General features: G+C 37.1%; 1 protein-coding gene across 1 annotated transcript; it reads right to left on the reverse strand.

Moving 5' to 3' along the window:
- Positions 1 to 138: 138 nt before the first annotated feature.
- On the reverse strand, positions 139 to 13,734 carry ankdd1a (ankyrin repeat and death domain containing 1A). The gene is made up of 15 exons (XM_084110069.1): positions 13,548 to 13,734; positions 12,879 to 12,982; positions 12,285 to 12,383; positions 10,259 to 10,357; positions 9,990 to 10,094; positions 8,199 to 8,297; positions 5,671 to 5,769; positions 5,496 to 5,594; positions 5,287 to 5,385; positions 4,177 to 4,275; positions 3,970 to 4,068; positions 3,768 to 3,863; positions 3,465 to 3,666; positions 2,608 to 2,739; positions 139 to 1,410 (listed from the first exon to the last, which is right to left on the reverse strand). Exons 1-15 carry the CDS (start codon positions 13,585 to 13,587, stop codon positions 1,349 to 1,351), a joined length of 1,533 nt encoding a protein of 510 aa, XP_083966195.1. The 5' UTR covers positions 13,588 to 13,734; the 3' UTR covers positions 139 to 1,348.
- Between the last annotated feature and the right edge of the window lie 2,808 nt (positions 13,735 to 16,542).

Genomic DNA, 16,542 nt, shown 5'->3' on the forward strand with positions numbered 1-16,542 from the left:
ATATTTCAGTAAGTTGTACTGTATCTTTTAACGTACCTACTGATGATCAGTTCATCCCTTCAGCAATCTGTCATGGCTCATTTAAGAGCACCAAACGGTATCTATTGTATGAATTTCATAATAAAATTGACATAATTTGAAAGCTAAAACTTTGTTTCGTATGAAATTAACAAAACAAAGCTTATTGGATGGTAGGCGTGCTACAAATAGGGCTTAGTGAATGGATATCAAAATGAGAATTAAAATCGAGATATCAGTATTGTTAAAGCTACACTGTGTAATTTTTTAAGTTGATTCTTAGCAAAAAACACTGTTCTTTCAAAATGATATGTGCTCATTAATGTGTAATCACTTCTACCAACTAACAAGTATTCTCGTAAGCGTAGAATCTGCCATTTAGAATACATACGAGCGAGTCGCTTGAATGGCGGCAGCCATGTTGCGCCTCTATCTTGAAAATACATTCGCCAAAGATGGAAATTCAAGCTTCGCCTTTCGCGTTTTTACACTCAGTGGCACCGTGACGAATGCGAGGGGGGATTACTCGCGACTGCCGGCAGATTTGAAATAATACGGCCACCGTAGGAGTTAAAACGCCCTCGGAATGGGAGGGGCTAGAAAGTAATATTCAGTTGGTAGTCATAAACAATTTCACCGCTAGATGGGAGAAAATCTTACACAGTGTAGCTTTAACCAAGCTATAATCTGCATAAAATACTGTGGTGGTTTATTCTCTTAATTTCATACCACAGTCTTCTCTCTTTTTTCCCACAATCATATAACAACATTTGCACAATAACCAAAAGTTCAGGCTTTCAGTCTGGCGAATCCCATAATAATCAACAGGTTGTTCAGTCAGGAGGGACTCAAACATTAGACACATTTAAACACACATAAAATATGTGTTTCTCAGTATCCTGGGTAATGCGGCTGTGTTAGCATTAGTTTTGCTTCTATTCTTAAAAATAACAATTTTAGCAGAAAAACTGCATCTACAAATAAATAAAGGACAGAAAGACATGCAGACTGAATCAGAAATTCTTCTGAAATTCATAAAAAATTCTTCCAGCATGACCAAAAAGTTGACATGTTTTTTCATGTCAGAAAAGAATTTTTCGACAGAAAAGAAACAATATTCTATTCTGGATCCACAGAAACGTATAGTTTCAATCCAAAGTCTGGTTAGCTGTGAATGTTTGCTCTCGTTGTGAACAGGCAATGTTTTCTTCAGTCACATCACTGAGGTTGTATTTTAGGTAGTGTTTGTGGTTCTTCAGTTCTCTGTGTTTCAAAAGCAATCTTCTGGTTGGTTTGCGCTCAATCCAGACTGATCTCTATGAATCTCGCATCACATTGCAGTGCATTTTTTAGCAGAAGACGGATCCGCATTCGCCTGCTGTCGCATGCTTTCTTTATGGAAGAAAAGAAAGTTATAAATTAGGGAAGGTGAAAGACAGCGAAACTTCTAAAAATACTAATAAGTACTCTGTTACAAAACCCAGAGAGTTTCTTCTCTGCCTACAATCTTCTAAGGCGTAATTCTAGTCAAAATGGCATGTCAAACTTTGGTTGGTCCTAATATGTCAATATTTTCCTTTCTAAGTTGTCAGTTCTTGGCCAATATAAGCTACAAGTGAGGAAGATTTTGTTCAAAATCAAACATCCAACCCAACTGGAAACCTACTTTATAAATGTACTGTACTGACATAACTTTCATGTCAGTGTGGCAAGTATTCGCTGAGTTTCGGTTCATTTTCTGAAGTGTTTCAGAATAGACCTCACATAAGCCCCTTTCACACAGAGATTCCGGAAAATACACGGATAAAGTGAGCCGGGATTTGACCCGGGTTCGTTTGATTTTGGTTCATTCACACTGCGAGTGATTTTCCGGAATGAGAGAGTGCGTTCACACACAACCCGTAAAAATCCCGTAAAGACACGTGACATCGATGTGACTTGTAATGTCTCAGCAGCGTCTTAAGTTTGCTTATGAGCTGCGATTTCTCTCTCGAGAAACCAAGCTTGTCCATTTTGTTCTCTGATTCGATCATAAACTTGCGCATTACGTACCGTTTCACAGCTGGCGAACGATCGCGGCTTCAGCGTCATCACTACGACACGGCATTATTACGGCTTTTGTTCACACAGCGCGCGTTCCGGGACTGAACACGGCAATGTTACTAGGTCCCCAACCCGGCATCGATCCCGGCATCAATCCCGGGTCGTGTTTGCGTTCACACAGAAGGCACTCTGGCAATTTGCCGGCAATTTCCCGGGTTCAAAGCGCTGTGTGAAAGGGGCTTGAGAGAGAGGGAGGAGTGCCCATCCTGTTTGATTTTGTTATTTTGCAAAAAGCACAACATTTTGTTATTATTGTGTGTACACAAATAAAAGTAGACACGTAACAGTTTCGGATGATGTATAAAAATCTACGGAGTTATTTGAGTCTCTTTTGCACTGATAAGAAAAAAGCGTGGGGGTTAAAATCGAACTCTAGGACTGCCTTCCAAAAAGACATGCAATTGAGTCTGAAATAATGCACATATGATGCATTAGGATAGGTTTAGGAACAGAGCTTATACACATGAACTGTAATGATGAATTCACCTGCCAGGTCGATCCTTGAGATTCCGATCAGACCTTCGTACAAGCCCTTGATGGGGTTTTGTCCAGCGGTGATCACACCATGCAGCCAGATGAGCAGCATTCTGTGCCCGTGCTCCTTGTGGCTCTTTGTACCTTTTAAAGTTCAGAGCTTGTCATCACTATGGCAGATATCGCATTGAACACATTTGGGCTGCCTGCTCTATGATCCTAGAACAATGCACTACATCTGGGAAAATGATGCAAATTAAAGGCTAGTGTAGCTGTTTCAGTAATCCATTTAGTCTGAGTTGTAGTGGTGAGGAAGACTTCCGAGCAATATCTATCTAAGATTCCAGACCTCACATATTTAGAGACATTTTGAATTTTTGTGCATATTTTCAATGCATTATCTGAGAATATGCACAATTTACCTTTGATTGTCACTTTCCTTTCAATCCTGTTATGCTGTGACATTTCATATTTTTTTAAAATTTGAATCATATTTCTGTACAAAAATATATATATATATATTTAAAAGTGTTGGGATCGATCTGATTTTGAAATTAGTCTCTTATGCTCACCAAGGGTGCAATTATTTACTCTTTATTTTATGCATGATTTTTGATTTATTATTTACTCCAGTCTTCAGTGTCACATGATCCTTCAGAAATCATTCTAATATGCAGATTTGGTTCTCTAAAAACATTTATATTATGATCAACATTGTAAACATTTGTGCTGCTTAATATTTTTGTAGAAACCCTGATACTTTTTTCATGATGATTTGATGATACTTTACTTGAAATCGAAATCTTTAAAGCACCCTTGCTGAATAAAAGCTTTAATTTATATATCGGCAGCTGATCACAGCATTGTACCTGTCCACTGGTGCTCTATGGCTCGAATATGTGCTTCAGAGAACTTCCAGTGCCGAGCCAGTGTTTTCCACTCGCCTGGTTTGAAATACTTGGAGGAAAGTTTCCATAGAACGGATCGGATATGTTGTGTCTCCTGTTGATGGTCTTGCTTAAAGGTGAGACTCGTTCCCACCAGAGAGTCAGAGTCACTTGTCACATTTTCCTGGAGGGCAAATTAACACATTAAAAATAACACACAATCTTTAATTATGATAGATAACAATTAAATAAGACTAAATGAAGCTAAATGTACATTGAACATACCTTTTCCCATTTGTAAAATCTATCAGCTTTGATAATCATGTCAACAACATTCACATGATTGCCTCGTGCTGCAACATCAAGTGATGTCTTCCCCTGCTGTAATATTTGAAGTAAACATCTTTTGTTCAATTGTTTGATCAGAATTGTATTACAATATGAAAATATATCGTCCACACCCATGTATGTTAACAGGAAATTGCACCTTGTCGAGTAGATTGAGGTTGACTCCAGATATCAGGATCATCTCAGCGATGTTCAGCCATCCGTGTTCTGCTGCTATGTGCAAAGCAGTTTGAAGCCGCTGTAAGGAACAATTATTGAGCCATTTTCACAATCTCTGAAATCATCACCGTTTGCATTTGTAAATGTGAAATGAACCACACTCAAACTCAAACTCAACCACACTCACATTGTCAAAGATGTCCAGGTCGCATCCCGCATTGATAAGATCCTTCACTATTCCTGTGGAGTTGTTGAGTACTGCCAGGTGTAGAGCTGAAGTATGTTGCTGGCAAGGAATATGGAATAGAATAATGAAGTACAATGGGTAGTAAAAGCAGAATCTTAGGGTGTTTTGACTCTGGCAGTTTAGTTCGAAACGGGGCACGGTTTAAAAAACTGATAATGTGAAAGCTGTAATGCGGACCCGGGTGCGCACAGGGGTACCGAACCCGAGACTACCTGAAGGAGGTGGTCTGAGTTCGGTTGCACTCGGTTCGGTTGAACTGTGGCGCGATTCACATGAATGTGAAAGCAACTCAGGTGCGCACTTGTTCAGCAAGAAAAGTAACCTGCGCATACGTTAAAAAAAATGTAATTAATTGTAGTCTAGTGATAACTTATTTGTGACGTTTTAGCACCTGATTCACTTATTATGTTAATCAGATAAATACGCAAATACACCCACAAAATTAGTGCTGACCACAATTCCCCATCACATGCTCCTCATCGTGATCATGTCACTTTTTTTTGTTGTATTTATTCCCTAAGTTGGGAGTGTCTACTGTCTGGATGTGGGCATTATGGAATGTGCTCTGGATGAGCACATAGCACATACATATGCTGTATATGATATCATTTTATAATTATGTAAATAATGGGAAGGCATTTATTAATGTGATTTTTATGATTTATTCTTTTTAAGTCAGCAGTATTGAATCATCAACTGTTATTTTACACAGAATGTTGGCAAGAAGATCTGAATCCATAATAAAGGTTCATAATGAAGGCGGCACACTAATAAATATACATTTACATATCATATATGCATCTGTCAGATACTTAACCCAAAGTGACTTAGACTTGCATTGCATTCAAGGTATACATTTTGTCAGTTCATGCATTCCCTAAGAATCAAACCCATGGCCTTAGCATTTTGAACACCATGCGTATGTTAGTGTTTAATTAACCGTAATGAATTTGGCCCTCAAACATTCTCTCCTGCTCTACAGTAAATGTTATACTTCTTGAAAAGCAGGATGTCGTGTTGGAATGTCAACTGAAGTTTTTTAGTACTCACAGTGTCTACTGAATCCAGACTGATCCCAGCCTGTACCAGCAGTCTGACTTCTCTACCTGAGCCATGCTGGGCCACCAGATGAAGAGCCGTTCTGTTGCTCTGTTAGAAGAAGCACATTAGCATTACCATTAATTTGCTGTACTGATAACACAATGAAAACCTCATTCATTATGATGAAGACTGCTGATAATATAAAACATTGTACTCACATGAGTAAGTTCATTGACATTGCAGCCAGCCTCCAGCAACAGTCTGATACACTCATAATGACCCCCTTCAGATGCCAAATGTAAAGCAGTCATGCCATCCTGATAAAAGATGACAATGTGAAGCAAATAAACAACACTGAACCAAAAAATATCTTACAATTGTAATGAGGCTTACAATGTTTCTTTCATCAATGTTCTCCCCGGTCTCCATAATCTTCTGTAGGACGTCGCTGTGGCCTTGCTTAGCTGCCAAATGCAGTGCTGTGTTCTCCTCCTACAGTTAATGAACATATGACAATGCACACGTCTTTGACCTCATTTCAACACACAGTGCCACACCACTTTAAAGGAGAACTCCGGTCAATTTTAACATTGAGCTAATTTTTTTGTAAATTTGGAGTGCTGTCAATACAGAGAACAACGACAAAAATCGGTGTTGCCTACACCGTGTTATCCTCTTTTTAAAATTTGCACCCTGTTGACTTCAATGGGGCAAGTTTTAAACCTGCTTTTAGCCTCTTAACATCCTTGATGTGTCATTACAAATGCACAGCCAATGTGAGTGATTCCTTCAGTGAACACGGTGAATCTGACTGCAGTAGATGTGAAAGATATGAATAAAAATGATGTTATTTCAGCCAGCGCACATACCTGTATTTACATCCTGTTTTCGGTCGAAGTCCATAGTAATCGATTGTCGAGTTCACGCGCGTGATCTTAGGTAACTTAACCTATGCGCGTGAACTCGACAATCGATTACTATGGACTTCGACCGAAAACAGGATGTAAATACAGGTATGTGCGCTGGCTGAATTAACATCACTTTTATTCATATCTATGTGCCCAGCAAAAAGAAATGTCTTTTATTTCCAGCAAATGTCCCCAACAAGTAATTTTGCGTTTAAAAGACGTCTAATAGCCGTCCAAACACAGCCCAGACTTCTACGCTAAAACAAGGCAAAATTTGGGCTGTCAGTGAAAATGTAATAGACGTCTAAACCATAGCCCAAGAATAGACTAGTCATCAATTAGATAACAAAGAAATAAAATGAGTGAAGAAATGAAACCAAACACCTTGTTATCAATTTACTTTGCTTACATGATGGAATATAATACATTTCGCAAGTTATTTTGGCAAAAACAACATGTAACCAAATTCAAGGTTATTTTGGCTAGAAGTGGGTTACTCATAGCTAAACTATATCGGGTCTATAGTTAACCTAGACGGTGAAATGACGGCTATTGCTTGCTGGGATCTTAACATGTAAATATTTGTGACTATGAACATAGATTCAACAACAGAGGCATAAACTGAACAAATTTCACAGACATTTGATGAACAGAAATGGAATAATTAGTCCCTGAAAAAAGAGGGGGTCAAAATCAAAAGTAGCAGCTAGTATGGCACCAGCTGCTTTAAGTGCAAAAGTGCATCTCATCCTCATGGACAGAGCCAGATTTGCCAGTTCTTGCTGTGATGTTACTCCACTCTTCCACCAAGGCACTTGCAAGTTTATGGACATTGTAGTTTATTGCTCTGGCCACATTTGCAGCCCTCATGCTTCCCTGCATCAGGATTATGCAACACCAATAATGCACCGTCAGTTTCACCCAACAACCCGAAGCAAAATGCCGTCGCATACAGGTAAGAAAGCCGATGCCATAGTGTTTCATTTTTACCATAATGCTGTTTAGAGTAGACAAAGTACAATACAATTTTCAGTGATAAACCTACTCTTACAATAGCACATTTGTTAATAACCCTGTGTCAACGTGAATGTCCGTAGGCGAGGATACAACAATCCAGAAGTACTCTCTGTGGTTTTAATGAAATGTCAAAAGTCCTCTTTCTGTCAGGACCACTATCGTCAAATACGATTGACAATTAGCATACAGTTAGGATTGGCGGTATGGTTCCGTTCTGGGCGAGAACTCCTTGCGCATCCATGCAGCCTAAGAGCAGGGAGAGCAGCAATAACCCCCCTTAGGGTAAACAGAACAGAACCAACATGAATGTATGTAAATATATTTAATTTAAGATTTTAAAGTACAACATAATTCGAGAATTTATTCTGATCCAAGGCTAATCAGAATGCCAAATCCTGACTGGACGAGAGGAGGAGCTGGGGATGGGGGAGGGTAATTAGCTCCTGAGAAATGTGATAGCTGCTGATAATACTGAAGGAGCTTATATATGTATACAGTGATAGGCGTCGTATTCCTATAGGTAGATGTGGATCAGCTGATATGAGCTTGACTAACGTGACCTGCCAGAACTAACGCTACGCTTGATGAATGACGATGAATGACGTGTTTTTCGCCATCTGGTGGACTTTTGCTGTCAAATAAACGTGAATTTCTTGGCCCCGGTAACACAGAGAAAGAGTAAACATTGTTAATTTACATATACTACCAACATAAATACAAAGCGGGTTAAAAATCGGTGAAGTTACACTTACAGGACTGTTCCACCAGTGCATGTGCAATAATTGTTTATGGTGCATTGAAGAAGCATGAAAAACATTGTTTCAACCCTTTACAGTAAAGATCTGTAGAGCTTATTTGGATTTTACGAAATTATCTTTAAAATACAGTCACCTGAAAAAGGGACATTTCTTTTTTTGCTGAGTTTAGTAGTAGAGAAAATCTAATTAGCACACACTGAGGGGCGCCTGTGCATCTGTGACTCTTGCTGTCCCTCACCTTGTCCTTGAGATCATGAGCACAGCCCATACCAATGAGAAACTCCACCACCTCCAGGTGTCCATGCTCTGCGGCTAAATGAAACGCCGTCTTACCTGACTGACACAACAGATGGAGACACTTTAGAAAGGACATAATGCACTACTTTCCATAAATGTTTTACAGCTGTTAACATTACATTTCAATGGGTAATAAAAACGTTGACCGAAAGCACAATGAAACTTCTCCAGAATATTGATCATGTGATATTGGTATTATTTAATTTTCATCATAATCTCATCATAAACTTGTGTGTAATGAATAGCATAATTCATAACATCTGGAAACACACAAATCTATTTTTAAAGACAACATGACATCACAATTGACATTCATAATAAATGTCCCACAATCCATATTGACTGTGCATGATTCATTTATTTTCCTCACCTCTGAATTGAGCAACAAAAGCCGTAGAGACAGAGAAAAATAATATCAGTGAAATTAATTTGATATAAGCAATCCAAACAAAAAATCCACACATAATGGATAAAATGTTGTCATGTCATACTATTTATGAATTACATTAAACAAAAAAGAAGTCTTTGACCTTTTTGATGCTTGAAAGTTCCTGTTTACTGTCAGCTTTTTAAGTCAACAAAACTCTTCCTTGAGTCAATTCCTCAGTCATTCCTTGAAAATGTTTAACTGATATTTGCATGAACATTGTGCAGTCATCAAGGTCGTTATCACTCTCAAACGAAACACAGCTCTCTTCTACTTTCGGGACTTGAATCGATTCATAAAACTGAGCCTCAAAAGACTTTTAGCACTTACAACATAGATCAGAGAACGCTGCAAATCTTTGTTTTAAAGGGTCTGCAAATGCAGTATGTTAGAAGAAAAACCCAACATTTTTGCAAAACTGATCAAAATGTTATGTGATCAAAATATGACAAACTGTGTCAACTCTTTCCACACCCACAAAAATTCTCTAGTGTAAAAGCAACTGAAAGTTAGCATGAAATAGAAGCTGCAATAGTCTTATCTTCCCCATATTCCCTATAGGGAATCCCAATAGTCTTTTCTTCCCTATATTCTTCCGTATATACTAGGAAAACTGTCTCTGGAATGATAAATAAATGGCGGCAGATCTGAATGCCAGTTTGCAGTCAGTTGTGGAGGATATTTAGTCCCACCATCCGCCAAAACATACGTCATGAACAGGGGCGCCTTAAGATAACCAGAGGCCCCTGTAATTATTTTAGCGTCTTGTCAATTATTTATTATGTCAATAATTTATTGCGTTGATACACAGGTTAACATTTACAACACTGTGTGCATGCTGCATGAAAATATGGGTCAAACATAGATGAATATGTAAATTCACTCTCTGCCAGTAAGTGGCGCTATAGAACAGCAGGATTATAGCAGTATTCACTTACACTGGCAACCCCCTGTAAACAAACCAGCGCTGCGCTGATAAACACTATGTTATTAGGCATTATACGGAGGTAAGATGAAAAGAAAATGCATCGAAACTTTCCTGGTCGAAATGTGACGAGTTTACAGGTGTGATATAAACACAATAAATTACATATGAAGTAGTCATAATTTATCAGCACTACATCAAAGCAATTGCTTAGCATAAATGTAGGCTATTTGGTGATTGCAAATGGCTCTGAAAGTGTGAGTATGTAGAACACGCAACAGCACTGTGTTACATAAGTATATAAGAATAAGATCTCTGTAATAAAAGACATTACACTTTAAGATCATGGGTATTGTGAAAAAAAAAGAAGAGATTCTCACCTTGTCGACTTTATTAAGCTGCACGTTTTCCAGATCTTCCATGATATACTCCAGAATAATGATGTGACCCCTCTGGGCAGCACAGTGCAAAAGATTCAAGCCATTCTGAGGACAAAAGAAATGTGACAGTTCAGTCACTGAGATGCATTGAAATTGATGTTGAAGTCTGTATCTAGGGCAGTACACAGTACAATCCAATTTTTATGGTGAGTGAGAAGCTACCACTGTCTTCATATAAGATATCTGAAACTTGTCAAGGATTTACTTACTTTGTTTTCAGAGGTGAGCTTCGCCCCGGTTGAGACAAGGATCTTTAGGATTGACAGGTGACCAAACCACGCCGACAAGAGCAGAGCATTCATACCAAACTGGAAAACAAGTAAGAATGTCTATACAGTCACATGACTTTTGAAGAACGATATTAGCCTTATACAGGGTTATTATTGTAACTTAAAACTAAAACCATAAAAAACATTTCCATTACTTGAAATAAAAATAACATTAACTAAAATAAAAATAAAATAACTTCTTTTAGTTTAGTTTAACTTGAAATATTAAAACAACTAAACTAAAATTTAATAAAAACTATAAAGATTTGAAAAAACAACAACAACAAATTTACTAAAATTAAGATGAAAGCAAAATATTAACACAAACTATAAAAATGAACAAAAGCTAAAATAACACTAGCCTAAATGGACTTTTCCTTAAAGGTGCAGTAAGTGATATCTGAGAAACACTGCTGATATTTGAAATCAACCCATAACAAACACACTCCTCCCTTCATTGCTCCGCCCCCAAAATGCATGAACACAATGCAAGAGTGGATGTCTCTTTATCATAACAAAAGCGAAGCGAAATAAAGCTTTGTGAAAATAAAGTGAAGATAATGAACGAACGACAATGAAAAACTAAAAAAAAACGAACATACAGTACACAAGAGTATACACAAGCAAGAGTTTGTCATTAGTCGCCAACAGCACACACTCAAAACCAGTGTTACTCACGTATGGAGCAGAAACAATGCAACCTCTGCATCTGATTTCAGGCCATCCCGCTTCAGTCTCTCCAGCGCTGGAAAGCTTTTCTAACATTAACGAGGGTCCTAAAGCTTTTGCCTGATCATAACCCTTCTTTTTCCAGTCATATTCCTTTTCTCTTTTGTAATGTCTCTCAGCCATCTCTCTTTCTACAGTCCTTCAGTTCAAATCTCCCTCTTGCTCACTTTCTCTCCTCCCTCATCATGAGTGGACACGCCCCCTACTGCTGATTGGCTCCAAGTGTGTTGTGGTGCTCGGTCCGATCCACTTTCAACAGCGTTTCTCGGTAATCGCTTACTGTACCTTGTAATTATTTGATGATAATCCCATTCAGATAAAGTTTACCAGCGGTTTATGAACAGCACTGCGTGTGTTGAATATGGATATGAAATGACACTAAAATGCTTTGACTGTAACTGGCCAGTTGATGTGACATGCTATAATTGATCTAATTTATTTTTATTATAAATTGCATTTTCCATATCATTTTAATTCCCTGTGTAATTTTATAAAATAATTTAATTATTCTGCACACAATTTTTATGATCTCCTAGGTTCTAGGACAGGGATGGGCAACTTCAGTCCTGGAGGGCCACTGTCCTACAGAGTTTAGCTCCAACCCTGAAAAAATCACCTGCCTGTAACTTTCTAGTAATCCTGAGGACCTTGATTAGCTTGTTCAGGTGTGTTTGATTAGGGTTGGAGCTAAACTCTGTAGGACATTGGCCCTCCAGGACCGAAGTTGCCCATCCCTGTTCTAGGACATGGACAATTTTTACTATAAAAAATAATTATCCCTCAGGAGGACTATTTATTTGTACTTAAAATAAAAGTAAAATAAAAATAAAAACGTTGATCAGTTAAACACTTTCTATATGCTTTCACTTTACATTGTATATACATTATAATCTAAAAATGAAATGTCTTTTTCTCTTAAAAAGAAAATCCCCATCACTCACTAAACTACTCAATTATCTAAAAATGTTTTGCCTTGCACTTCAGGGTCACTCTTTGTCTCTTCAGCTATTGTTGATGGATGGTGTAACAAGCACATAGCCTCCAGTAATATACAGGCCACATGGTGAATGAACAGCAGCCCATTAAAGCTTTACCAGATGGAGCAGTATTTCTCTCATTTGTGCTCATACAGTAAATAAACATGAAACTTTATAAAATATTCAGCCTAAAATGTAACTAAATTCGAACATGTTCCCTGTTACAGTTTGGCAGCGTACATAATCCATTTGACACGTACGCTGTCCATATCATCCACATCCATGTCGTGGTCTAGCAGCAGACGCAGGGCCTGTTCACTGCCAGCTCCAGCTGCCCAGTGCAGGGCCTTACGGTCCGTCTGTAAAATGAAAATCACATATTAATCACTGACTCACGAGCCATGCTCCGCCATGGTTTAAGATGGTAAATAATACTGTTGTCTGGGGTAAAATAAGGGTCATATCCTGTGCTGAGGACCACAACATGTGTGTTTCCGACACTCTGGTGTATAACTGGGAAAAACAAAACATTCCAGGCAGAGAAATTGGCATGGTGAAAGGCAACATAACTTCCTCTGACACAGCTTCCTGTACAGTTTGTTCAGGGTGCTTTGCTGTGTCACCATAATATCATATTATATTTAGCATTTGTATGAACGTATTATTTCAAACTTATTTTATTTTGACAAATTTGGCCACATCCTGGGGCATTTATAAACATCTTTTACTAGAAGTTAAATGTTTAATATAATAATGTACATAACCAACTGTGCATGTGTCAGTCCTCAACCAGTTCCTGTAGATTTGCAATGTTCATGTATGTTTCTGTTGGTTCAGTGTTGGCTACATCTCACCTTATTTTTGACTTTGATGTCCACCCCTCTTCTTATCAGCTCCTGCATTCTGACAGTGTCATTCCTCTTCGCAGCATCATGAAACTCCTTCTCTGAGCAAAGCACTAGAGAGACATGAAAGTGAAAGGTGACAGGAGTCATTTATGGTGTGTACAGGTACAGTACATCAGCAGTATACATGATGTTCACATGCGTCAACAAAATTCATATATCATGTTTCTGTTATTTTTCCATATATTATCTCTTTCTAGATTATAAATTATATTACTGTAAATTCTAAACATAATTGTAGAGATATGTGCTTATTGAATGACTCAACTATACAACTCAAGCAGGGAGTGGCGTCATTGTAAAGGTTTTAAAAACATATGGTCACAAAATATTTATACTATTAAAATACTATTAAAAAATAATCAGTAGAGCTGGTTGTAATTGGCAGATCAGCCCAGCCCTACTAAACGAGTCTCTTTTGTCTATTAGCCTATAGTAACATTTTTAATAGTAACTATTTAGTAGCCACAGTTGGTTTTATAATACACCTCCTCATACATTGAGGTGATACATTTTTTGCCATTAAATTGCCTATATTTCTCTCACTTGCCCCAGTTTCTGTCTGTACCGCACTACAACACTGTCACTATTCTTTCACTTCACTGTTTTAACACTCACATATATCATCTTCGGACACCAGTCCGTCTTCCATCGTCATCGATTGATGGTGTGTTATGTCTCCGATGTGCGCATCTTCTGATATATGTCTACATTTTCATCTTTTGATGTGATGTTCGGCTGTTTCTGAATCCTCACTCCGCCGAGCTCAAGCCTGCCGCTTTGGGACATGACGATGACGAATCCTGCTGAAGCGAACGAAGGCTCATGAATATTAAACACGCCGTGCTGACGTTTCTTCGAGTCCCTCCAATGGCGAAGCCTGTAATTCTAAATATTAATTCCATTAGGCAAAAGTTATGTCCAATGGCGAATTGTTAGTTAATGAATATTAAGTAGGTTGTGTAGACGTTGCTTTGTGACGTTCCAAAGACCAAATTTTGGTTATGTATTTTAATACATTCGTTGCCACTTTATAGCCAATAATGTATTATTGATTTATTTATTTTTACTATGTTAAATAGTAATGTTACTATTTAAAATGTATAAAATGTTAAATGTGCATAAAAGGAAAGTAGCCTACCGGTAGTAACCTATGGTTTCCTGATTTGCTTGCTTGGTAAATACTCTCAGAAAAAAAGGTAGAAAAGCTGTCACTGGGACAGTACCCTTCCAAAGGGTTCTGATATGTACCATTTAAGTACTAATATGTACACTTTTGGTACCAATATGTACCTTTGAGGGACTAATACGCACTCTTTAGGTATAAAGTTGTACCTTTTGAAAAGGTACCACCACAGTGACAGCTTTTCTACCTTTTTTTCCTTTGAGCGAATAAAATAATATTGTAAGGACAAATACATATGATTTCAAATACATTATGAGATATGAATCTACACCATTTTATAGGCTACTCTTTGTGAGTTTATTTGCTCATGGTATTATTCATTTATGAAATCTCATCATTTAATTTTCTGTTCTTCTCCAAATAATTAAATTCATTACTCACTGTTATCAGACTCTTTTCATTGATAGCTTATTCTTATTGCATCTATTTCCTTATCAGATTTGATCTTTGTCATTTAACAATAGGCAATTGAGCTTGTTTTTCTGCCTGTTGGCTTTGAGTAAACTAACATGAATGCTGGACAAACATTGATCTGTTTGAACACAAAGAGCTATGACTCATTATTATGAGAAACCTCCACTAGAGAGAGCTGCAGACTCACATACTGCTTTGTATGTCATGGTGACAGGTTTCTCGCTAGCTTCACTTCCAAAACTAATTTCTGGCCTATTTCATTTTCCATGCACAGCTGTTGGGGCTAATAGGCCATTTAACGTTTGTGAGTCACAAGCTGAGTTGATTTGTTGCATAGTGGCATCAATGTTTAAGCAATGCATGCTGGATAGAGAAGCAATCCAATATTCAATGTGCAAATATTTAAAATGATCAAAATGTTTTGTTGCAAAAAATAAATAAAATAAAATCAGCAATGCATAAAAACAGGTCATTTAAAAAACATGCTGTCATACTTGGAGCATTATGCTGTCCAATACTGCAAATTTAACAAGCCTTTAAAAAATAGATTTTGCATACAACAATAAACATTTAAAATAGTAAGCATGTTTCAGTTAACATCTCGGAAATATCAATGCTTTTTAGTTAAATAGTCAAAAATCACATTACTTCTAGTTACTTCTATTCTATTCTATTCTATTCTATTCTATTCTATTCTATTCTATTCTATTCTATTCCATCTAGTTTATTCATTACATCACACATAATTATACTGTGTGCATGTGTAGATGCATACAGTGTAAATATTTAAAATATAGGTAGAAATTAGAATAGTATGCTGTTTCAAACGTGGCTTCATGTGCACATTGTAGTATGACAAAACAGTCACTAGGGAAACAAAGCAGACTTTGTTCCAAAAAACATCTCCTATCATGCCAGCAGAGGGAGACGAGTGAAACTCAAGGCTTGTTATCTACACAGTATTTTGATACTTCAAAAGGAAAAGGACAATACAGATCACTTCTATAAAAGGAGGAAATAGAGGATGCTTTGCGTAACAAAAAAACATTATACCAACTCTAATGAAAATTTGTGGATATTAAAGGCTGTAAAGTTCAGGATCATATTGGTCAACAGGACTACATGCTCCTGATATCTTAATGTTACATTTTCAGATTGACTTTGACATTGCAAAGCAACATTGAAACGTTAGCCTAGGGCTTTTTTTAATGTGTAAAAGGGGTAGGCTATCTTTGGTCTGTGTAGTTGTGGTAAGCAGGCAGTGTTCTGTTGATCAGTTCCACATTTTGCAATTCTAAAGCATAATGCGGAACTGATTCTTTAGGTTAAAAACAAGAATACCTGCCTATTTCTACACACACGCACCCACCAGACTGATTCCTGTAACTCACATTTACTCTGTTTATGTAATCCAGTTAATAACATCACACACACACACACACACACAAAAAAACATGGTAAAAGCAAAAAGCTCTGTATATAAAACACTTCCTGTTTTAGTCAATTCTAAACCGACCAAGTATTTGTGTACCACTGTGCATGTACACAGCTCGAACACTGCATTTGTATTTCAGTTGTTGCAGCTCAGTTGATTTAATTAGAAATAGACACAAACTTGAAAATAGTGTGTATAAAAGAAGGAAATGTTAAACTTAATCCAACTCCGTTCTAGTAGAAAGTCAAACAGTTTTGGAGAAACAGAAAATAACATTAATTTGAAACATTCTTTGATTAATGCAAGTGATAAAAGCACCAATTTCTTTAAAAAAAACAACAAACATAAACATGACAAACATTTCAACGGTACTGCATATAATATTTAATATATTAAAATGGACAGAAAAAGCCACAAAGAGTCCGACAACACAGTGAATATTAAAGACATTCTGTCATTTATTCATTAATTTATTTATATATGTGTATATGTATGTGTGTTTGTATGTATATATATGTATATATATATATAGATATATATGTATATGTGTGTGTGTATGTATATGTATATATATGTGT

The sequence above is a fragment of the Abramis brama genome (assembly GCF_963993115.1).
Source record: "Abramis brama genome assembly, chromosome: 3".
Lineage (NCBI taxonomy): Eukaryota > Metazoa > Chordata > Actinopteri > Cypriniformes > Leuciscidae > Abramis > Abramis brama.

Bases quoted from the DNA above. Each gene is read 5' to 3' on its own strand.
- ankdd1a (XM_084110069.1), bottom strand. From the start codon at position 13,587: ATGACGATGGAAGACGGACTGGTGTCCGAAGATGATATAT. The intron at 12,384-12,878 runs GTGAGATGTAGC...TTCATTTTACAG, and splicing joins ACATCAAAGTCAAAAATAAG to ACGGACCGTAAGGCCCTGCA. The intron at 5,386-5,495 runs GTGAGTACAATG...TTCTTCTAACAG, and splicing joins ATGTCAATGAACTTACTCAT to AGCAACAGAACGGCTCTTCA.